Below are 24,455 nucleotides of genomic sequence, written 5' to 3'. Positions count from 1 at the left end.
AGTAGCCCCCGCTTGCGGCAACTCGAGAAAGCCCACGCACAGCAACGGAGACCCAACACAGCCATAAATAAATAAATAAATAAAATTTATTTTAAAAAAAAAGAATTGAGGACAGTCTCAGAGACCTCTGGGACAACATTAAACGCACCAACGCACCAACATTCAAATAACCCCACCAACATTAGGGGTCCCAGAAGAAGAGGAGAAAAAGAAAGGGACTGAGAAAATATTTGAAGAGATTACAGTTGAAAACTTCTCTAGTATGGGAAAGGAAATAGTTAATCAAGTCCAGGAAGCACAGAGAGTCCCATACAGGATAAATCCAAGGAGAAAAACACCAAGACACATATTAATCAAACTATCAAAAATTAAATACAAAGAAAAAATATTAAAAGCAGCAAGGGAAAAACAACAAATAACATACGAGGGAATCCCCATAAGGTTAACAGCTGATCTTTCAGCAGAAACTCTATAAGCCAGAAGAGAATGGCAGGACATGTTTAAAGTGATGAAAGGGAAAAACCTACAACCAAGATTACTCTACCCAGCAAGGATCTTACTCAGATTTGACAGAGAAATTAAAATGTTTACAGACAAGCAAAAGCTAGAAGAATTCAGCACCACCAAACCAGCTTTACAACAAATGCTACTCTAGGCAGGAAACACAAGAGAAGGAAAAGACCTACGATAACAAACCCAAAACAACTAAGAAAATGGTAATAGGAACATACGTATCAATAATTACCTTAAATGTAAATGCATTAAATGCTCCAACCAAAAGACACAGATTGGCTGAATGGATACAAAAACAAGACCCATATATATGCTGTCTACAAGAGACCCACTTCAGACCCAGGGACATATACAGACTGAAAGTGAGGGGATGGAAAAAATATTCCATGCAAATGGAAATCAAAAGAAAGCTGGAATAGCAATTCTCATATCAGCCAAAAAAGAGTTTAAAATAAAGTCTATTTAATTTTAGATGCTACATAATGATCAAGGGATCAATCCAAGAAGAAGATATAACAACTGTAAACATTTATGCACCCAACACAGGAGCACTTCAATACATAAGGCAAATGCTAACAGCCATAAAAGGGGAAATCGACAGTAACACAATCACAGTAGGGGACTTTAACAACCCACTTTCACCAATAGACAGATCATCCAAAATGAGAATAAATAAGGAAACACAAGCTTTAAATGATACATTAAATAAGACTGACTTAATTGATATTTATAGGATATTCCATCCAAAAACAGCAGATTACACATTTTTCTCAAGTGCTCATGGAACATTCTCCAGGATAGATCATATCCTGGGTCACAAATCAAGCCTTGATAAATTTAAGAAAACTGAAATCGTATCAAGTATCTTTTCCGACGACAACACTATGAGCACTATGAGACTAGATATCAATTACAGGAAAAAATTTGTAAAAAATACAAACACATGGAGGCTAAACAACACACTACTTAATAACCAAGAGATCACTGAGGAAATCAAAAAATACCTAGAAACAAATGACAATGAAAACACGACGACCCAAAACCTATGGAATGCAGCAAAAGCAGTTCTAAGAAGGAAGTTTATAGCAATACAATCCTACCTTAAGAAACAAGAAACATCTCAAATAAACAACCTAACCTTACACCTAAAGCAATTAGAGAAAGAAGAACAAAGAAACCCCAAAGTTAGCAGAAGGAAAGAAATCATAAAGATCAGATCAGAAATAAATGAAAAAGAAATGAAGGAAACAACAGCAAAGATCAATAAAACTAAAAGCTGGTTCTTTGAGAAGATAAACAAAATTGATAAACCACTAGCCAGACTCATCAAGAAAAAAAGGGAGAAGACTCAAATCAATAGAATTAGAAATGAAAAAGGAGAAGTAACAACTGACACTGCAGAAATACAAAGGATCATGAGAGATTACTACAAGCAACTCTATGCCAATAAAATGGACAACCTGGAAGAAATGGACAAATTCTTAGAAATGCACAACCTGCCAAGACTGAATCAGGAAGAAATAGAAAATAGGAACAGACCAATCACAGGCACTGAAATTGAAAATGTGATTAAAAATCTTCCAACAAACAAAAGCCCAGGACCAGATGGATTACAGGCGAATTCTATCAAACATTTAGAGAAGAGCTAACACCTATCCTTCTCAAACTCTTCCAAAATATAGCAGAGGGAGGAACACTCCCAAACTCATTCTATGAGGCCACCATCACCCTGATACCAAAACCAGACAAAGATGTCATAAAGAAAGAAAACTACAGGCCAATATCACTGATGAACAAAGATGCAAAAATCCTCAACAAAATACTAGCAAACAGAATCCAACAGCACATTAAAAGGATCATACACCATGATCAAGTGGGGTTTATCCCAGGAATGCAAGGATTCTTCAATATTCGCAAATCAATCAATGTGATACACCATAGTAACAAACTGAAGGATAAAAACCATAGGATCATCTCAATAGATGCAGAAAAAGCTTTTGACAAAATTCAACACCCATTTATGATAAAAACCCTCCAAAAAGTAGGCATAGAGGGAACTTATCTCAACATAATAAAGGCCATATATGACAAACCCACAGCCAACATTGTTCTCAATGGTGAAAAACTGAAACCATTTCCACTAAGAGCAGGAACAAGACAAGGCTGCCCACTCTCACCACTATTATTCAATATTGTTTTGGAAGTTTTAGCCACAGCAATCAGAGAAGAAAAAGAAACGAAAGGAATCCAAATCAGAAAAGAAGAAGTAAAGCTGTCACTGTTTGCAGATGACATGATACTATACATGGAGAACCCTAAAGACTCTACCAGAAAACTAGTAGAGCTAATCAATGAATTTGGTAAAGTAGCAGGATACAAAATGAATGCACAGAAATCTCTTGCATTCCTATACACTAATTTTGAAAAATCTGAAAGAGAAATTAAGGGAACACTCCCATTTACCACTGCAACAAAGAGAATAAAATACCTAGGAATAAATGTACCTAAGGAGACTAAAGACCCATATGCAGAAAACTATAAGACACTGATGAAAGAAATTAAAGATGACACAAACAGATGGAGAGATATACCGTGTTCTTGGACTGGAAGAATCAACATTGTGAAAATGACTATACTACCTAAAACAATCTACAGATTCAGCGCAATCCCTACCAAACTACCACTAGCATTTTTCACAGAACTAGAACAAAAAATTTCACAATTTGTATGGAAACACAAAAGACCCCGAATATCCAAAGCAATCTTGAGAAAGAAAAATGGACCTGGAGGAACCAGGCTCTCTGACTCCAGACTATACTACAAAGCTACAGTAATCAAGACAGTCCGGTACTGGCACAAAAACAGAAATATACATCAACAGAACAGGATAGAAAGCCCAGAGATCACCCCACACACATATGGTCACCTTATTTTTGATAAAGGAGGCAAGAATATACAATGGAGAAAAGACAGTCTTTAAGTGGTCCTGGGAAAACTGGACAGCTACATGTAAAAGAATGAAATTAGAACACTCCCTAATAACATACACAAAAATAAACTCAAAATGGATTAAAGACCTAAATGTAAGGCCAGACACTATAACACTCTTAGAGGAAAACATAGGCAGAACACTCTTTGACATAAATCACAGCAAGATCCTTTCTGACCCACCTCCTAGAGAAATGGAAATAAAAACAAAAATAAACACATGGGACCTAATGAAACTTAAAAGCTTTTGCACAGCAAAGGAAAGCATAAACAGGACGAAAAGACAACCCTCAGAATGGGAGAAAATATTTGCAAATGAAGCAACTGACAAAGGATTAATCTTCAAAATTTACAAGCAGCTTATGCAGCTCAATATCAAAAAAAAACAACCCAATCCAAAAATAAGCAGAAGACCTAAACAGACATTTCTCCAAAGAAGATATACAGACTGCCAACAAACACATGAAAGAATGCTCAACATCATTAATCATTAGAGAAATGCAAATCAAAACTACAATGAGATATCATCTCACACCAGTCAGAATGGCCATCATCAAAAAATCTACAAACAATAAATGCTGCAGAGGATGTGGAGAAAAGGGAACACTCTTGCACTGCTGGGTGGGAATGTGAATTGATACAGCCACTATGGAGAACAGTATGGAGATTCCTTAAGAAACTAAAAAGAGAATTACCATATGACCCAGCAATCCCAGTACTGGGCATATACCCTGAGAAAACCATAATTCAAAAAGAGACATGTACCACAATGTTCACTGCAGCACTATTTATAATCACCAGGACATGGAAGCAACCTAAGTGTCCACCAACAGATGAATGGATAAAGAATATGTGGCACATATATACAATGGAATATTACTCAGCCATAAAAATAAATGAAATTGAGTTATCTGTAGTGAGGTGGATGGACCTAGAGTCTGTCATACAGAGTGAAGTAAGTCAGAAAGAGAAAAACAAATACTGTATGCTAACACATATATATCGAACCTAACGAAAAAAAAAGTTATGAAGAACCTAGGGGCAGGAGAGGAATAAAGATGCAGACGTAGAGAATGGACTTGAGGACATGGTGAGGGGGAAGGGTAAGCTGGGATGAAGTGAGAGAGTGGCATTGACATAGGTATGCTACCAAATGTAAAATAGATAGCGAGTGGGAAGCAGCCGCATAGCACAGGGAGGTCAGCTCGGTGCTTTGTGACCACCTAGAGGGGTGGGATAGGGAGGGTGGGAGGGAGACGCAAGAGGGAGGAGATATGGGGATATATGTCTATGTATAGCTGATTCACTTTGTTATACAGCAGAAACTAACACACCATTGTAAAGCAATTAAACTCCAATAAAGATGTTAAAAAATAAAAGAATTAAAAGAAACAAGAATTATATCCCCTTTTCTCAACTAATGAAAATATTTTTTGTTCGTGAAAAAAACCTGAAACCTTAACTGAGCCAGATCGACACCAGGATGCCTCAGCTCGGGTAGGAAACAGTGAACACAGCAACACTCACTCCCATTAACGTACCGAGCACCACTCACTCTCTCCACATATATGTGCAAGGACTTATTTTCACGAGCCAGTGAGTATCATAAAAAATGTGTGCCAATGGAGTCACACTGAAAGAAGCGTGCGTGCTGCCAACACCACCAGTTGATGAGCACATTAGTTTTTAAAGGAGTAGGAAACAGAGGGGCATGTGAAACGAGGCACCAGCGAGAAAGCCATCCACCCACCGTGTCGGACACGGCCCGAGGTCAGAGGAAAAGCACCATTTGCGTGGCCTGCACCAGGCATCAGAGCAGTCTGGATGTCTTACCCAGAACCTGAGCGTTACGACAGTGGAAGGAACTAACCTGTTCACCAAGTGTCTTCTTTTTCTGGACTGAACTAATAAGGACATTCAAGAAAGTATCAGTATAGATGATGGGCTTAAAACCCCCGGAGAACATGCCACCAGGCTGGGCACATAAGCACTGTGGTGACACAACCAGGCACAGGAGACCTGGATGTCCCCTCAGGGCCCTCTGCAGGATGCAGGCTGCCGCATGCTCCCCAACGGGTGGATTTTAAAGTTATTTTAGCCTCGTGGTTCTCAAAGTGGGGTTCCCTGGCCAGCAGGATCAGCATCACCTGGAGCCTGAAGAAATGCAGATTCTCAGCCTGATCCCAGGCCAGTGGAGTCACAAATCAGAGTCTGAACAAGCCTTTCAGAGGATTCTCAACAGGCTGAAGTTTGAGAGCCCATCTTAGATGGGATTGGCCACATTACTTGCAGGCCTTGGTGCAAAATAAAACTGTGGGAACCTCTGTTCAGTAATTATGAAGAATCCCACGACAGTGACAACAGAGCATTAAACCAAGCTCAGGGCCCTCCTCTGCAGCTGCCCAAGCCGCTGGCCCTGGTTTTAAGGGATGGGCAACATTTTCCACGTGTATTCAGAATGGTTCTTCACATAAGGAGCCCACTCCTCACTGCTCCAGGAAACATGATCCTCCTATTTGTACTGACCTTGTACTCTCATGGAAGCCACCAAAAAGGATTAACTGTCTCTTCCAGGCCACCATCCGATGTCCACTCCGTCCTGAAGGACCGCCTGGTGATCTAAAATTGAACAAAAAAAAGGGGAGCTTGGCAGATGGCAGAAGAGTAGGAGGTGGAGCTCACCTCCTCCCACAAACACACCAGAATCCATCTACACGTGGAACGGCTCACACGGAACATCTACAGAATGCTGGCAGAAGACCTCAGACTTCTGAGAGCACAAGAAAACCTCCACGTAACTGGGTAGAACAAAAGGAAAAAGAAAAAAAAAGTGAAAGGAGTTGGGACGGGACCTACACCCCAGAGAGGGAGCTGTGAAGGAGGAAAGGTTCCTGCACCCTGGGAAGTCCACTCATCGTCAGGGAGATCATCCTAGACAGACGGGGAGCTTTGAAGCCTCCGAGGAGAGCGTAACAGCCAGTTTGCGGAAGGCAACACGGAGAGTGCCCTGCACAGACGGTCGGTACAGCTGCCCTGCAGTCCCCAGCCTGAGACACTCATCCACAGGTGTGGGGGGCAGCTGGGTGCTGAAGCTTGGGCTTCGGAGGTCAGACCCAGGGAGAGGACCAGGGCTGGCACACAGAGACAGCCTGAAGAGGCTGGACTGTGGCAGCTGAGGGTGTGCTCGGAAGAAGCCTGGGCCTGTCAGAGAGGCAAGGCGCCATTGTCGGGGGGCATGTAAGGAGAGGAGCAGGACCACCATAAGAGCTTCCTTCCTTGTGCACGTGCTCTCAGTCAACAGGACACCACCTACACGAGCTCTGGGCTGGGCGTGAGCCACCACCACCGTCATGGGCTCTAGAGGCGGGCATGGGCCATCGCCACTGCTAAGACACACACAAGGAGACCCGAAGCACTGCCCCCCGCTGTCCCCGGAGTGCATGGGCCGCCACCACGAAGCCCGCGAGCAGGTCCCAAGCGCTGTCCCTGCTGTCCCAGGAGTGCACGGGCTGCCACTGCCACCACAAGACCCATGAAGAGGTGCCAAGTGCTGCCTGCACTGTCTCAGGAGGGCATGGGCCACCACCACCAAGAGACCCACCAGCAGGCGCCAATCACTGTCTCTGCCCTCTTGGGAGCATGCGGGCCGCCACCGCCACTACGAGAACTGGGAGCAGGGGTCAATCACTGCCCCCGCTGTCCAAAAGGCTCAGGGGCCGCTGCCACTGCGGTGAGACCAACAAGCGGGTGCTGATCGCTGCCCCCGCCATACCAGGAGCGCGCACAGGCCACCGCACCTGTACACCCCATGTCAAGGGGATAATGTCCAGCATACACTGAGGAAAGGGGCGGCAAAGCATCCAGACTACAAGCAGCCCCTCAATGCCAGACAAGGTGGTGGAGTAGGGGATCGAGCTCACCTCCTCTCAAGAAAACACCAAAATCACAACTAACTGCTAAACAACTATCAACAAAAAAGACTGGAGGGCTTCCCTGGTGGTGCAGTGGTTAAGAATCTGCCTGCCAATGCAGGGGACATGGGTCCAGGCCCTGGTCCGGGAAGATCCCACATGCCGTGGAGCAACTAAGCCTGTGCACCACAACCACTGAGCCTGTGTTCTAGAGCCCGCGAGCCACAACTACTGCGCCCACGTGCCACAACTACTGAAGCCCATGAGCCACGACTACTAAAGCCCATGAGCCACAACTACTGAAGCCCGCACGCCTAGAGCCCATGTTCCGCTACAAGAGAAGCCACCACAATGACAAGCCCGTGCACTGCGAAGAAGAGTAGCCCCCACTCACCACAACTGGAGAAAGCCTGCGCGCAGCAACAAAGACCCAACTGAGCCATAAGTAAACAAACAAACAAACAAAATTTTTTTTAAAAGACCGGAACCTACGAAAAAAGATATTTTACACCCAAAGACAAAGAAGAAGCCACAACAAGATGGTAGGAGGGGCACTTTCACAATATAATCAAATTCCATACCCGCCAGGTGGGTGACCAACAAACTGGAAAATAATTATATGGCAGAGGTCCTCCCACGGGAGTGAGAATTTTGAGCCCCACGTCAGGCTCCCCAGCCTGAGGGTCTGGCCTCAGGAGGAAGAGCCCCCAGAGCTCTTGGCTTTCAAGGCCAGCAGGGCTTGAGTGCAGGAGCTCCACAGGACTGGGGGAAACAAGAGACTCCACTCCTGGAGGGCACACACAAGATTTCGTGTGCGATGGGACCCAGCACAAAGTAGTGACTCCACAGGAGCCTGGGATAGACCTACCTGCGGCTCTTGGAGGGTCTCCTGGGGAGGCAGGGATCAGCTGCGGCTCACAGCGGGGGCAAGGACACTGGTGGCAGAGGCCCCAGGGAATATGATCAACGTGAGCTCTCCTGGAGGTCACCATTTTGGCACCAAGACCTGGACCCACCCAACAACCAGCAAGCTCTAGTGCTGGGATGCCTCAGGCCAAACAACCAGCAGGGGAAACAATGCCCCACCCATCAGCAGACAGGCTGCCTGAAGTTGTACTGAGCTCACAGTCACCTCTAAGCACACCCCCTGACATGGGCCTGTCCACCAGAGGGACAAGACCCAGCTCCACCCACCAGTGGGCTCGCTCCAGTCCCTCCCACCAGGAAGCCTGCACAAGCCCAGGACCAACCTCACCTACCAAGGGCAGACACCAAAAACAAGAGGAACTATAATCCTGCAGCCTGCAGAAAGGAGACCACAAACACAGAAAGTCAGACAAAATGAGATGACAAAGAAATATGTGCCAGATGAAGGAACAAGATAAAAACCCAGAACAACTAAGTGAAGTGGAGATAGGCAACCTATCTGAAAAAGAATTCAAAGTAATTATAGTAAAGATGGCCCAAGATCTCAGAAAAAGAATGGAAGCACAGACTGAGAAGATACAAGAAATGTTTAATAAAGAGCTAGAAGATTTAAAGAACAAACAGATGAACAACACAATAACTGAAATGAAAAATACACTGAAAAGAATCAACAGCAGAATAAATGAGGCAGAAGAATGAATAAACGAGCTGGACGACAGAGTGGTGGAAAGTACTGCCACAGACCAGAGTAAAGAAAAAAGAATGAAAAGAAATGAGGACACCCTCAGAGACCTTTGGGACAACATGAAACACATCAATATTCACAATATAGGACTCCTAGAAGAAGAGAGAGAGAAAGGGCCCGAGAAAAGAGTTGAACAGATTATAGCTGAAAACTTCCCTAACATGGGAAAGGAAATACTCACTCCATTCCAGTAAGTGCAGAGAGTCCCATACAGGATAAACCCAAAGAGGAACATGCCAAGACACATATTAACGAAACTGACAAAAATTAAAGACAAAGAGAAAATAATAAAAGCAACAAGGGAAAAGCAACAAGTATCATACAAGGGAATCCCCATAAGGTTTCTTCAGCAGAAACTCTGCAGGCCAGAAGTGAGTGGCATGATACATTTAAAGTAATGAAAGGGAAAAAGCTACAACCAAGAATACTCGACCCAGCAAGGCTCTCGTTCAGATTCGAAAGAGAAATTGGAAGTTTTACAGACAAGCAAAAGCTAAGATAATTCAGCACCACCAAACCAGCTTTACAACAAATGCTAAAAGAACTTCTCTAGGTGGAAAAGAAAAGGCCACAACTAGAAAGAAAATTATGAATGGGAAAGCTCACCAGTAAAGGCAAACACACAGAAAAGGTAGGAAATCACCCACACACAAATATGCTATCAAAACCAGCAATCGTGAGGAGACGAAAGTACAGATGCAGGATACAGGAAATGTATTTGAAATTAAGAGACCAGCAACTTAAAACAATCTTGTATATATTCAATATATAGAATGCTTTATCAAAACCTCATGGGAACCGCAAACCAAAAATCTACAATAGACACAACAGACACACACACACAAAAAGCAATCCAAACACAAGACTAAAGATAGTCATCAAATCACAAGAGAACAAAAGAAGGGAAGAAAAAAGACCTACAAAAACAAATCCAAAAGAATTAACAAAATGGCAATAGGAACATACATATGGAGAATTACCTTATATGGAAATGGTTTAAATGCTCCAAACAAAAGACAAAGACTGCCTGAACGGATACAAAAACAAGACCCATATATATCATGTCTACAAGAGACCCACTTCAGATCTAGGGACACATACAGTTTGAAAGCGAGGGGATGGAAAAAGGTATTCCATGCAAATAGAAATCAAAAGAAAGCTGGAGTAGCAATACTCATATCAGACAAAATAGACTTTAAAATAAAGACTGTTACAAGAAACAAAGAAGGACACTACCTAACGATCAAGGGGTAAATCCAAGAGGAAAATATAACAATTGTAAATATATATATACACCCAACATAGGAGCACCTCAACACGTAAGGCAAATGCAAACAGCCATAAAAGGAGAAATCGACAGTAACACAATAATAGTAGGGGGCTTTAACACCCCACTTACATCAATGGACAGATCATCCAGACAGAAAATCAATAAGGAAACACAGGCCATAAGTAACACATTAGACCATCCAAAAGCAGCAGAATACACATTCTTCTCAAGTGCACATGGAACATTCTCCAGGATAGGTCACATGCTGGGCCACAAAGCAAGCCTTGGTGAATTTAAGAAAACTGAAATCATATCAAGCATCTTTTCCGACCACAACACTATGAGATTAGAAATCAATAACAGAAAGAACTTAAAAAAAAAACACACACAAACACGTGGAGGCTAAACAACATGTTATTAAACAACCAATGAATCATTGAATAAATCAAAGAGTGAATAAATAAACAACTAGAGATAAAAGACAATGAAAACACGGGAATCCAAAACCTATGGGACAGTGGCAAAAGCAGTTCTAAGAAGGAAGTTTACAGCAATACAATCTTACCTCAGGAAACAAGAAAAATCTCAAACAACCTAACTTACACCTAAAACAACTAGAGAAAGAAGAATGAAACACAAAGTTAGTAGAAAAAAAAATCATAAAGATCTGAGCAGAAATAAATAAAATAGAGACAAAGAAAACAATAGCAAAGATCAATGAAACTAAAAGCTGGTTCTTTGAAAAGATAAAATTGATAAACCTTTAGCCAGACTCATCAAGAAAAAAAGGGAGAGGGGTCAAATCAATAAAATTAGAAATGAAAAAGGAGAAGTTACTACTGACACTGCAGAAATACAAAGGATCATAAGAGACTACTACAAGCAACTATATGTCAATGAAATAGACAACCTAGAAGAAAGGGACAAATTCTTAGAAAGGTACAACCTTCCAAGATGGAATCAGGAAGAAATAGAAAATATGAACAGACCAAGCACAAGTACTGTAATTGAAACTGTGACTAAAAAACTTCCGACAAACAAAAGTCCAGGACCAGATGGCCTCACAGACGAATTCTATCAAACATTTAGAGAAGAGTTAACACCTATCCTTCTGAAACTCTTCCCAAAAACTGCAGAGGAAGAAACATTCCCAAAATCATTCTATGAGTCCACCATCACCCTGATACCAAAACCAGACAAAAATACCACAAAAAGGGCCTCCCTGGTGGCGCAGTGGTTGAGAGTCCGCCTGCCGATGCAGGGGATACGGGTTCGTGCCCCGGTCCGGGAGGATCCCATATGCCGCGGAGCGGCTGGGCCCGTGAGCCATGGCCGCTGAGCCTGCGCATCCGGAGCCTGTGCTCCGCAAGGGGAGAGGCCACAACAGTGAGAGGCCCGCGTACCGCAAAAAAAAAAAAAAAAAAAAAAAAAAACCCACAAAAAAAGAAAATTACAGGCCAATATCACTGATGAACACAGACACAAAAATTCTCAACAGAATACTAGCAAACCAAATACAACAATACATTAAAAGGATCATACACCATGATCAAGTGGCATTTATCCCAGGGATGCAAGAATTCTTCAATATATGCAAATCAACCAGTATGATGCACATTAACAAAGTGAAAAATAAAAACCATATGGTCATCTCAATAGATGCAGAAAAAGCTTTTGACTAAGTTCAACACCCAGTAATGTTAAAAACTGTCCAGAAAGTGGGCAAAGAGGGAATGTACCTCAACATAATAAAGGCCATAGTTCATAGATGACCAACCCACAGCAAACATCATTCTCAATGGTGAAAAGTTGAAAGCATTTCCTCTAATATCAGGAACAAGACAAAGATGTCCACTCTCACCACTTTTATTCAACATAGTTTTGGAATGCTAGCCATGGCAATCAAAGAAGAAAAAGAAATAAAAAGAATTCAAATTGGAAAAGAAGAAGTAAAACTGTCACTGTTTGCAGATGACATGATACTATACATAGAAAATCCTGAAGATGCTACCAGAAAACTACTAGAGCTCATCAATGAATTTGGAAAAGTTCCAGGACACAAAATTAATGCACAGAAATCTCTTGCATTCCTATACACTAACAATGAAAGATCAGAAAGAGAAATTAAGAAAACAATCCCATTTACCATTGCATGAAAAAGAACAAAATACCTAGGAATAAACCTACCTAAGGAGGAAAAAAGACCCGTACCCAGAAAACTATAAGACACTGATGAAAGAAATCAAAGATGACACAAACAGATGGAAAGATATACCATGTTCTTGGACTAGAAGAATCAACACTGTCAAAATGACTATACTACCCAAAGCAATCTACAGATTCAGGGCAATCCCTATCAAATTACCAATGGTATTTTTCACAGAACTAGAAAAAAATTTTTTTTTAATTTCTATGGAGACACAGAAGACCCTAAATAGCCAAAGCAATCCTGAGAAAAAAAAACGGAGCTGGAGGAATCAGATCCCGACTTCCCACTATGCTACAAAGCTACAGTAATCAAAACAGTATGGTACTGGCACAAAAACAGAAATATAGATCAATGGGACAAGATAGAAAGCCCCAAAATAAACCCATACACCTATGATCAATTAATCTATGACAAAGGAGGCAAGAATATACAATGGAGAAAAGACAGTCTCTTCAATAAGTGGTTTAGGAAAACTAGGCAACTACATGTAAAAGAATGAAATGAGAACATTCTCTAACACCGTACACAAAAATAAACTCAAAATGCATTAAAGACCTAGTGTAAGGCTGGATATGATAAAACTCTTAGAGGAAAACATAGGAAGAACACTCTGACATAAATCACAGCAATATTTTTTTTGGATCCACCTCCTAGAGAGTAATGAAAATAAAAACAAAAATAAACAAATAAACAAATGTGACCTAATGAAACTTAAAAGCTTTTGCACAGCAAAGGAAACCATAAAAAACAAAAAGACAACCCACAGAATGGGAGAAAACATTTGCAAATGAAGTGACTGACAAGGGATTAATCTCCAAAATATATACACAGCTCATGCAGCTCAATATCAAAAAAAAAAAAAAAAAAAACCCAATCAAAAAATGGGCAGAAGGGGCGTCCCTGGTGGCACAGTGGTTGAGAGTCCACCTGCCGATGCAGGGGACACGGGTTCATGCCCCGGTCCAGGAGGATCCCACATGCCGCGGAGCAGCTAGGCCCGTGAGCCATGGCCGCTGAGCCTGCACGTCCGGAGCCTGTGCTCCATAACATGAGAGGCCACAACAGTGAGAGGCCCGCGTACCACAAAAAAAAAAAATATGTGCAGAAGACCTAAACAGACATTTCTCCAAAGAAGACAAACAGATGGCCAAAAAGCACATGAACAGATGCTCAACATCATTAATTACTAGAGAAATGAAAATCAAAACTACAATGAGGTACACCTCACACCTGCCAGATGGCCATCATCAAAATATCTACAAAGAATGAATGCTGGAGAGCGTGTGGGGAAAAGGGAACCCTCCTACACTGTTGGTGGGAATGTAAATTGGTGCAGCCACTATGGAGAACAGTATGGAAGTTCCTCAAAAAGCTGAAAATAGAGCTACCATATGACCCAGCAATCCCACTCCTGGGCATATATCCAAAGAAAACAATAATTCAAAAAGATACATGCACCCCCAGCGTTCACTGCAGCTCTATTTACAATAGCCAGGACATGGAAGCAACCTAAAAATCCACTGACAGAGAAATGGATAAAGAAGATGTGGTATGTATATACAATAGAATATTACTCAGCCGTAAAAAATAAAATAATGCCAGTTGCAGCAACATGGATGGACATAGAGATTATCATACTAAGTGAAGTAAGTCAGACAAGGACAAATATCATATGATATCACTTATATGTGGAATCTAAAAATATAATAATACAAATGAACTTATCTACAAAGCAGAAACAGACTCACAGACTTCAAAAAAAAAGTGATGGTTACCAAAGGGGAAACGTGGAGGGGGGAGGGATAAATTAGGAGTTTGCAATTAACATATATACACTACTATATGTAAAATAGATAATCAACAAGGACCTACTGTATAGCACAGGAAACTCTACTCAATATTCTGTAATAACCTATACAGGAAAAGAATCTGAAAAAGAATGGATATATGTATATGTATAACTGAATCACTTGGCTGGACACCTGAAACTAACACAACATTGTAAATCAACTATACTCCACTATAAAAGAAAAATTAAATTAAAAATAAAAAAGAACGAAGTTTTACACCAATTTATTCTGTAAGCACTTACTGGGTACCATCAAATTTGACCACAAGCTACCAAAACCATCCTGAGTATAACTAACTATTATAAACTCGGAGAAAATCTCTATAACCCTGGCGTAGATATAGAGAGAAGCTAACAAACTGGACTCCATCAAAACAAAAATCTTCAGCTCTTCAAAATAAACCATTAAAAAATAAAAAAGGCAAGTGATGGACTGGGAGAAGTATTTGCAAATATACATTTGCAAGTGACCTGTATCCAGAATATATAAAGAACCCTTACTACCTTATCAGTAAGATAAACAACCCAATAAAAACACAGGCAAAAGATCTGAACAGAAAGTTCACAAGAGAGATGAAAACAAAATTCACAAAAGATAGAAAAATTATATAGAGAGATACAAACGACTAACAAAAATATGAAACGTGGTCAAGGTCATTAGATGTCAGCTGTTTAATACCACAAGTGAGCTCCTCCCTGCACCCCCGGGGGGCCTGAGACAAAAGATGGCACCCAGAGCTGTGAGGCCAGGAAGCACTGAGCTCGCTCCCCCTCCCCCTCTCTGCTGTGGGGAGGGTGAAAACGGGACAACAGCTTCTCACAACTGCCACACACAGACTCAGCACACAACCTAGCAACGTGACACCAGACATTTACTCAAGAGAAGTGAGAACACAGGTGCACACAAACACCTCCACGTGTTCAGAGAAGTTTTACTAGTGGCTGTCCAAAGCTGGAAGCGGTGGAGAGTGCTCCGAGTACACAGATACACAAGGTGTGTGGTGTGTGCATCAGACAGAACACGCGTCGGCCATGGAAAGGAGCCATCTACTGACACACACCACGACGTGCACGGTCTCAAATACACCACGGACAAGGGAAGCAGGGAGACGGAGGAGCGCGGACTGGGTGATTCCACGTGTATGAGATTCTAAAAAGGCAAAATGAATCCCTGGTGACTGCAGCTGCCTGGGGCCCGAGCTTAGGAGAGAACTGACTGCAAAGGGGCAGAAAGGAACGTTGCAGGGTGATGGAATGTTCTGCCTCGGGTATGGGGGTGGCTACACAGGTATATATAGTTGCTGAAATTCATCTAACTGTACACATAAAAGGTACACATTTTATAGAATGTAACTGTATCTCAATAAAACGGATATAAAAATACACAGCAATAAAAAACCAGGAAAAGGGACTTCCCAGCTTCTGGTTCAGCATATAAGGAGCATGGAAGTTGCTTCTCTGTCCTATAAAAAGCTAAACAGACTGAAAAATCCACAGTTCTTGATCTGTAAGAGAGGTGAGGACACAGGGAACACTGCTGCCCACAGACTGGAGAGACGGGCAGGGACACAGTGTTGTGCTCAGGGCAGGGGGGGACACACACAAGCAGAAACCCCGGAAGGAACCAGTGCTGGGGTGGAAACTAGGGTAGAAACCCTAGTTCAGCTGGAGGCTCAGTGCAGACAGCTCTGAGAGTGGAAAGCTCCAAGTGGACCTCACCACTGGGGTACCCGCAATATTGTAAGATTTACCTCCAGGGGCTCGACCCAAGTCCCACAGTAAATATCAGAGAAAAACCCCCTCGTGCTTCTGGCAGGGGGAGAGGAAAAGCAACCACTTCGAGAGACAACAGAGCCCTGTTCTTAACAAGGCCGGCCCTCGAGGGAAACTAGTTAACCACAGCCTAAGCTGCTGTGTATTATCAGAGCCAAAATGACCTGGGGGAAGAGAAATACCCAACTCCAGCCCACTCTAGGCACCCTGTCCCACCTAAGGGGATGGAAAAAACTGAGGAACACTGGAGAAGTTCATGGTCCAGAGGCACAGGCTTCACTAGAAGACCTAAACCCAATCAAACGACTAGCGAACGTGTCCCCTCCCCCCTCGTCACCAGCGACCTATTTACAGCAGTTCCTTTAACAGATACATCATGTCCCACAATCGAGAAAAAATTACAAGGCATACTAAAAGCAAATAACACAATTTGAAGAGACAAGTGTCAGAACCAGACATGGCAGGAATGCTGGAATTCTCAGACCAGAAATTTGAAACAACTATGTTTAATATGCTAAGGGCTCAAATGGACAAAGTAGACAGCATGCAAGGACAGATGGGCAATGTAAGCAGAGATGGAAGTCCTAAGGAAGAACCAAAAAGAAAGCCTAGACATGAAAACCACAGTGATAGAAATGAAGAATGGCTTTGATGGGCTTGTAGTTAGACTGGACACAGCTGAGGAAAGAATTACCAAGCTAGAGGATTATCTCAATAGAATCTTTGAAAACCAAAAAGCAAGGAGAAAAAGACTGGGGGAAAAAAAAGAACAGAATATCCAAGGACTGTGGGACAACTACACAAGGTGTAATGTACATGTAATGGGACTATCAGAAGGAGAAGTGAACAAGGAACAGAAGAAATATTTGAAATAACACTTATTGAGAATCTCCCCCAAATTAAATTCAGACACCAAACTACAGACCCAGGAGGCTCAGAGGATGCCAAGCAGGATAAATGCCAAAAACTACACCTTGGTATATCATTTTTAATTATAGAAAATGAAAGATAAAGAAAGTATCCTGAAAGAAACCAAGGGAAAAAACACCTCACCTATAGAGGAACACAGATAACAATTACATCCAACTACTCCCCAGAATCCATGCAAGCAGGAAGAGACTGGAAATATTTAAAGCTGAGAGAAAAAACCCCATCACCTAGAATTCTGTACTCTATGAAAGTATCCGTCAAAAGTGAAGGAGAAATAAAGCCTTTATGAGACAAATAAAAATTGAGAGAATTTGTTGCCAGTAGACCTGCCTTACAAGAAATGTTTAAGGAAGTTCTTTAGAGAAAAGGAAAACAATATAGCTCAGAAACTTAACTGATCAAACAGGTAACAGTTTGTTTAAAATAATAATGGCAACAATGTATTCGGTTATGTTTGCTTTTGTGCCTGTGTGCGTGTGTGTACACATGTATATGCCTCTAAGGAATATATATTTGTGTATGTATATATACTCACATATATGTACATATAAGTGAAATGAATGACACAATGATACAAGGGATTGGAAAAAGAAATTAGGATTATCTTGTTCTTGCAAGGTACTCACACCACCTGTGGAGCAGTATAGTGTTATCTGAAAGTGGACTTGGATTAGTTATAAATGTATATTGCAAACTATTGGGCAACCACTTAAAAAAGTAAAAAAAGAAGTATAACTGATATGCTAAGGAGAAAAAATGGAATTACAAAATGCTCTATTAAAACCACAAAAGGCAAAAAAAAACAGTGGAGGATAAAAACAGGAACAAATAACAAGGGCAACAAACAGAAAACTATAACAAACGTGGTAGATACTGTATCAGTAATCACTTTGAATGTCAACGGTTTAAATGCACCAATTAAAACACAGAGACTATCAGAGTGGATCAAAACACAAGACCCAATTACATGTTATCTACAAGAAACCCACTTTAACTATAAAGACATATGGATTAAAAGTAACTGGAATGGGGACTTCCCTGGTGTCCACCTGCCAATGCAGGGGACATGGGTTCGAGCCCTGGTCTGGGAAGATCCCACATGCCGCGGAGCAGCTAAGCCCATGGGCCACAACTACTGAGCCTGCGCTCTAGAGCCCGTGAGCCACAGCTACTGAGCAACCCCCACTTGCCACAACTAGAGGAAGCCTGCACACAGCAACAAAGACCCAATGCAGCCAAAAATAAATAAATTAAAATAAATAAATTTTTTTTAAAAAGGAAATGGATGAAGAAAGATATGCCATGCTAACAATGATCAAAGGAAAGTAACAGTAGCTATATTAATTTCAGATGGGGCAGACTTTAAAGCAAGGAAAGCTGTCAGGGATAAAAGGGGCATTACATAGCGATAAAGGAGTCAATCCTCTAAGAATACATAACAATTCTTAACAGGTATGCACCTAAGAACAGAGTGTCAAACTACGTGAGGCAAAAATTAACAGAATTGCAAGGAAAAACAGATGAATCCATTATCATTGCTAGAGAATTCAATGCCCCCCTCTCAAAAATGGACAGATAAGATACAGCAAGCAGAAATCAGTAAGGATATGGTTGAACTCAACAACCATCAATCAAGTGGATAAAACTGACATCTACAGACTACTTCATCCAACAACAGCAGAACACACATTTTTCTCAAGTTCACAAAGAACATTCACCAAGTCAGACCCCATTCTGGGTCATAAAACACATTGTAACAACATTAAAAGTATAGAAATCATATAATGTCTACTCTTAGACCATGATAAAATTAAACTAGAAATCAGTAACAAAAAAAAAACTGGAAAATCCCAAAAAAGGTAGAAATTAAACAACACACTTCTAAATAACACATGGGCCAAAGATGAATTATCAAGGGAAATTTTAAAATATTTTAAGTCAGATGGAAATGAAAAGACAACTTACCAAAATTTGTGGGATGCAGTGAAAGCAGTGCTTAAAGGGAAACTTATAGGGTTGAATGCACATATAAGAAGATCTAAAATCAATCATCTAAGTTTCCACCGTAGGAAACTAGAGAAAGAAGAGGAAATTAAACCCAAAGTAAGCAGAAGAAAAAAAGAGAATTATAGCAGAAATTAATGAAATTGAAAACAGGAAATGAGTAGAGAAAAAATGAACAAAACGAAAAGCAGGTTCTTTGAAAAGACTGATAAAATCAATAAATCCCTAGCCAAGTTAAGAAAAAAAGAGACAGGATCCAAAGTACTAATATCAGAAATGAGGGCTTCCCTGGTGGTGCAGTGGTTAAGAATCCGCCTGCCCATGCAGGGGACATGGGTTCGAGCCCTGGTCCAGGAAGATTCCACATGCCGCGGAGCAACTAAGTCCATGCGCCACAACTACTGAGCCTGTGCTCTAGCGCCCGTGAGCCACAACTACTGAAGCCCGCATGCGTAGAGCCTGTGCTCCACACAAGAAGCCACCACAATGAGAAGCCCACGCACGGCTACTTGTCGCAACTAGAGAAAGCCTGCGCGCAACAACGCAGACCCAACACAGCCAAAAAATAAATAAATTTAAAAAAAAAAACCAAAGACCCAACGCAGCCATAAATAAATAAATTAATTAATTTATAAATTTATTAAAAAAAGAAATGAAAGAGGGGACATCACTACAGATCACATGGAAATTAAAATGAAAATAAAAGAATACTGTGAACAATTCTATGCCCACAAATTTGATAGCCTGTATGAAATGGACCTACATGAAGTGGACCTCCTTCAAACAATTGTGTGTCAAAACCCACACGAAAAATAAACAATCTGAATAGACCTATATCTATTAAGTAAAAGTAATCAATAATTAATAACCTTCCAAAACAGAAACCACAAGGCCCAGAAGGGTTCACTGGTGAAATCTACCAAACATTTAAGGAAGAAATTATACCAATCCTCTACAATCTCTCTGAGGATAGCTTCTATCCTCTATCCAGCATTACCCTAATGACAAAACCAGACAAAGACGTTATAAGAAAACTATAGGCCAATATCTCTTGTGAACATAAATGCAAAAATCCTCAACAAAATATTAGCAAATTGAATCCAAACAATATAAAAAGAAGTATACACTATGACCATGTGGAATTTATCCCGGGTATTGCAAGGCTGGTTCGAGGTTTGAAAATCAATATAATCCATCACATTTGACAGACTAAAAAAGAAACATCACATGATCATATCAACAGTTGAAAAAAAGCATTTGACTAAATCTAATACCCATTCATGATAAATACTCAGTAAACTTGGAATAAAGGGGAACTTTTCCAACTTGATAAAGATCTACCAAAAAAACTACAGCTAAAGTCATACTTAACGATGAGAAACTTGAGGCTTTCCCACTAACAGCAGGTACATAGTAAGGATATTCTCTCTTACCACTCCTTTTCAACTTCGTACTGAAAAGTTCTTGCTAATGCAATACGGCAAGAAATGGAAATAAAATGTATACACGTTGGGAAGAAACATAAAAACTCTCTTTGTTCACAAATGACATGATCATCTATGTGGAAAATCCTCAAGAACTGACATGAAAACTGGAATTAGTAAGCATTTATAGCAAGGTTGTAGGCAACAAAGTTAATATGCAAAAGTCAATTGCTTTCTTATAAACCAACAATGAACAAGTGAAATTTGAAATTAAAAGCAGTATTGTTTACATTAGCACTACAACATGAAATACTATGTTAGGTATGAACCTAACAAAATATACATAAAATCTATATGGGGAAAACTGCAAAATTCTGATGAAGAAAATCAAAGAAGAACTAGGTAAATGGAGGGACATTCCACGTTCATGGATAAGAAGACTCAGTATTGTCAAGGTGTCAGTACTTCCCAACTTGATCTATAGATTCAACAGTCCCAATCAAAATCCCAGTAAATTATTTCACTGATATCAACACACGAATTCTAAAGTTCAAATGGAAAGCCAAAAGACACAGAAGAGTCAACACAATATTGGAGAAGAACAAAGTTGGAGGACTGATGTTACCTGACTTCAAGACTTACTATAAAGCTACAGTAATCATGACAGTGTGGTGTTGGTGAAAGAGTAAACAGGGAGATCAATGGAAGAGAAGAGACAGCCCAGAAACAGAGTTCCATAAATGTAGTCAACTGATCTCTGACAAAAGAGCAAAGAAGGCAATACAATGGAGCAAAGACAGTCTCTTCAACAAATGGTGTCGGAACAACTGAACATCCACGTGCAAAAGAATGAACCTGAACACAGACCTTTCGCAAAAAATACTCAAAATGGATCACAGGCCTACATGTAAAGTAACTGATAGATAAGCTGGACCTATAAATTTAAAACTTCTGCTCTGCGGAAGATAGTATCAAGAGAATTAAAAGTCACAGTCTGGGAGAAAATATTTGCAAAAAACACATCTGATAAAGGACTATTATCCAAAATATACAAACAACTCTTAAAACTCAACAGTAAGGAAACAACCTGATGTAAAAAGAGCTGACGTGGTCACCCGGGCACACTCACCAGGTACCTCTGCTCACCCTGTTTTGCGCTGGTACTATCTCAATCTGGCTCTCCCACCTACACAATCCAACCATGAAGTCAAGGCTGCAAAAGATGGTTACAACCTGAGCTGCCCAGTCCAGTACTTCTCTATACAAGGCATTATTCTCCATTTATTTCCACAAAGCTTTCCCCCAAACCAGGTGCCCTAAAAAAAATACAACACAAAGACTCTCAAAATGAAAGAGAAGCTTGAGCTGCCCAACCCAGCGTCTCCCCACTAGCAAATCTCAGATAAACATTTCATCACACACTGCTATGAGGACCTCCAGGATCTTCCCTTATTCCAACCTAGAAAATTCTCACCTTTCTTGAAATGCTTCATCATCCTAGTCTCTCTCTCCTAATGCCCTCAGCTTATTAACTGCCCTTTTAATGTGTCATTCAAACCAACCATGGTACTCATCCATGGAAAGTCAACCAAAAATTTCCAGTTCCTATTCCTGAAGACTATATCCTGCTAATCTGATCTTTAAGCATCAGCCTTGGAGTAGCCTCACCATATGGAGATGACTACCGGCGTTTCAACTTACTAAATACTTCTCTTCTACTAGCAAGGGCAGCTTCTTTAAATGCTACATTTATATGCAACCTACAAGGAAAACTTATCCCACTTCAATTTCATCTTGCTAGATTTGGTCCACAAAGATAATTTTGGATGCTGAACTGCCAACGAATTTATTTGCTTTTCTTCCTAGCTTTTTTAAAAATTTTATTTATTATTTATTTATTTATTTATTTTTGGCTGTGTTGGGTCTTCATTGCTGCGCACAGGCTTTCTCTAGTTGCGGTGAGCGGGGGCTACTCTTCCTTGCGGTACACGTGCTTCTCATTGCGGTGGCTTCTCTTGTTGCAGAGCACGGGCTCTACGCGCACGGGCTTAGTTGCTCCACAGCATGTGGGAACTTCCCAGACCAGGGATCGAACCCGTGTCCCCTGCATTGGCAGGTGGATTCTTAACCACTGTGCCACCGGGAAGTCCTTTCCCAGCTGTTTATCACCCACAAATCTAGTAAGCATGTTTTCTTTTCCAAATTCATGATAAAAATCCCAGATGGACAGGTTCAGAAGGAGGGACTGCAGCACGCCACGACATCACCACCACAGGTTCACACCGGCACCGGGCACTGACCCTGCCTGTGCACTCTGCATGGTGAGAGCAGTGCTCTCCTTGGAGCTGGCCCCACTCCACAGGCTGAAGCGGCTGGCACGACTTTTCCCTGTCCCGGGACTGGGTGCCGAGGAGACAAGCCACAGTGTATAGCTGCACCACAGAGAAGGTGAATGAGAAGACCACCACTGTGCTGGGCAAGCAGCAAACCCCCCTTCCGAGAAACTGTCTGCTGCAATAGTTTACAAGTACAACCTGGGAAACAGGTTTTCTTTCAAAAACTAATAGGTTTGTTTCCAATTCTACTTCAAAAAAAGGTACACAGGAGAGCCCCAAACGCTCCCAATGTTACTCCAGTAACCGTGAATGTAATGGCCCAGTGACCTATGGAAACAGCGCCAGCGAGCCAAGTGACCTCTAGGTGAGTCCCCGGAGCCGAGGTGGCCAGGTGAGGGCCCCCCGCAGCCTCTGGCCGCAGATCTATGGGCGTTCTGTCCTCTGGTGAGCCAGGCATCAAGGACTCAGTTAACTTTCTGTGGCAGCAGCCAAGTACCGCTGTGTTTTGTAACCGAAAAGGGAAATTTTTTCTATAAAAAGACTCCATATACCCCTTTAGAAAATAAAGCCGCCCGAAAAAGCCTGTTTATATTTGAATCTCCAACAGGCACTTTTCAACGGCCGTCACTCCTAAATGTGGAGTCTTAAAAAATTAGCATGTCCTACCCAGCCAGCTCCATAAGCAGCGCAAAAATACATGTGTACTGTCGTGGGAGTGAGTGCTTTCCAGCGCATCCAAGCTGCGTGCAGAGCAGCGCTGCGGCAGGGCACATTGCCACTCGGCATCACCCAGGCCCCTTCCAGCCAGCTGCCGTGGTGACATTTACAGAAGATGCACACGCGTCTAATAGCTCCATGGGCTTCGGGTACAAACAGAGTGTTAAGCACTCAGTATGCAAATGCTTCCCTGAGTTATTTGAAAGTTTACACCTTACAAAAGATACACCATAGTACCATGCTGTTCCCGAGATATTTACTGAGCAAAGGAAAAATTTCTCTCACCATCCCAGAGATTCAAGGCCACACAGGCTGACCTGACGGGGAACTTAGTCTAGGGGCCCATCCTCAGAAAAGGAAAGGGCCCTCCTCCAAGAATGGTTCCGATGTGGCCAGAGCAGGAAACGCAGGCAAGAGCATCTCTCCCTTCATCAACCAGGGCACCTTCAGAATTCAGCCCCACTTTTCCAAGCACCACTAAACAACAAATTTGGGGCTTAGTAAGTATTTACTCACATTGCACAGAATAACTAGTAGCAGTCTCTAGAATCCAGGCAGCCTATCAAACTGTGTCCTTTTACTTTAACTATTACTCTTAGTAATGAAACCATTTGTGGAGTGTTTATATAATAATAAACCTACCATACTGGAGTCTGCACTGTGAGAGACTGGGCAGGCGGGCAGATGCTGAGTCCTGCCTTTGGTGTCGAACTGCCCTCAGACTCACACAGGTGCACACACACTTAAACACAGCCCGCTCTCCTCCCCGACCTCCTGGAGGAGATGCAGCGGGGGATGGGGAGACAGGCTGTGTATGGTATAAAAATAAACACACGATTAGTAGACAGAATCTGTGTCA

General features: G+C 41.7%; 1 protein-coding gene across 1 annotated transcript in view; it reads right to left on the bottom strand.

The window, feature by feature from the left end:
* KLHDC4 (kelch domain containing 4) overlaps window positions 1-24,455 on the bottom strand; it is a 58,809-nt gene that overhangs the window by 13,271 nt on the left and 21,083 nt on the right. The window contains exon 7 of the mRNA XM_081216130.1: window positions 6,028-6,120. Coding sequence (XP_081072256.1) covers window positions 6,028-6,120 — 93 coding nt within the window. The remainder of the gene's footprint in view (window positions 1-6,027; window positions 6,121-24,455) is intronic.

The sequence above is a fragment of the Mesoplodon bidens genome (genome assembly GCF_964165515.1).
Source record: "Mesoplodon bidens genome assembly, chromosome: 18".
NCBI lineage: Eukaryota > Metazoa > Chordata > Mammalia > Artiodactyla > Ziphiidae > Mesoplodon > Mesoplodon bidens.
This window is presented reverse-complemented; position numbering and strand designations above follow the sequence as displayed.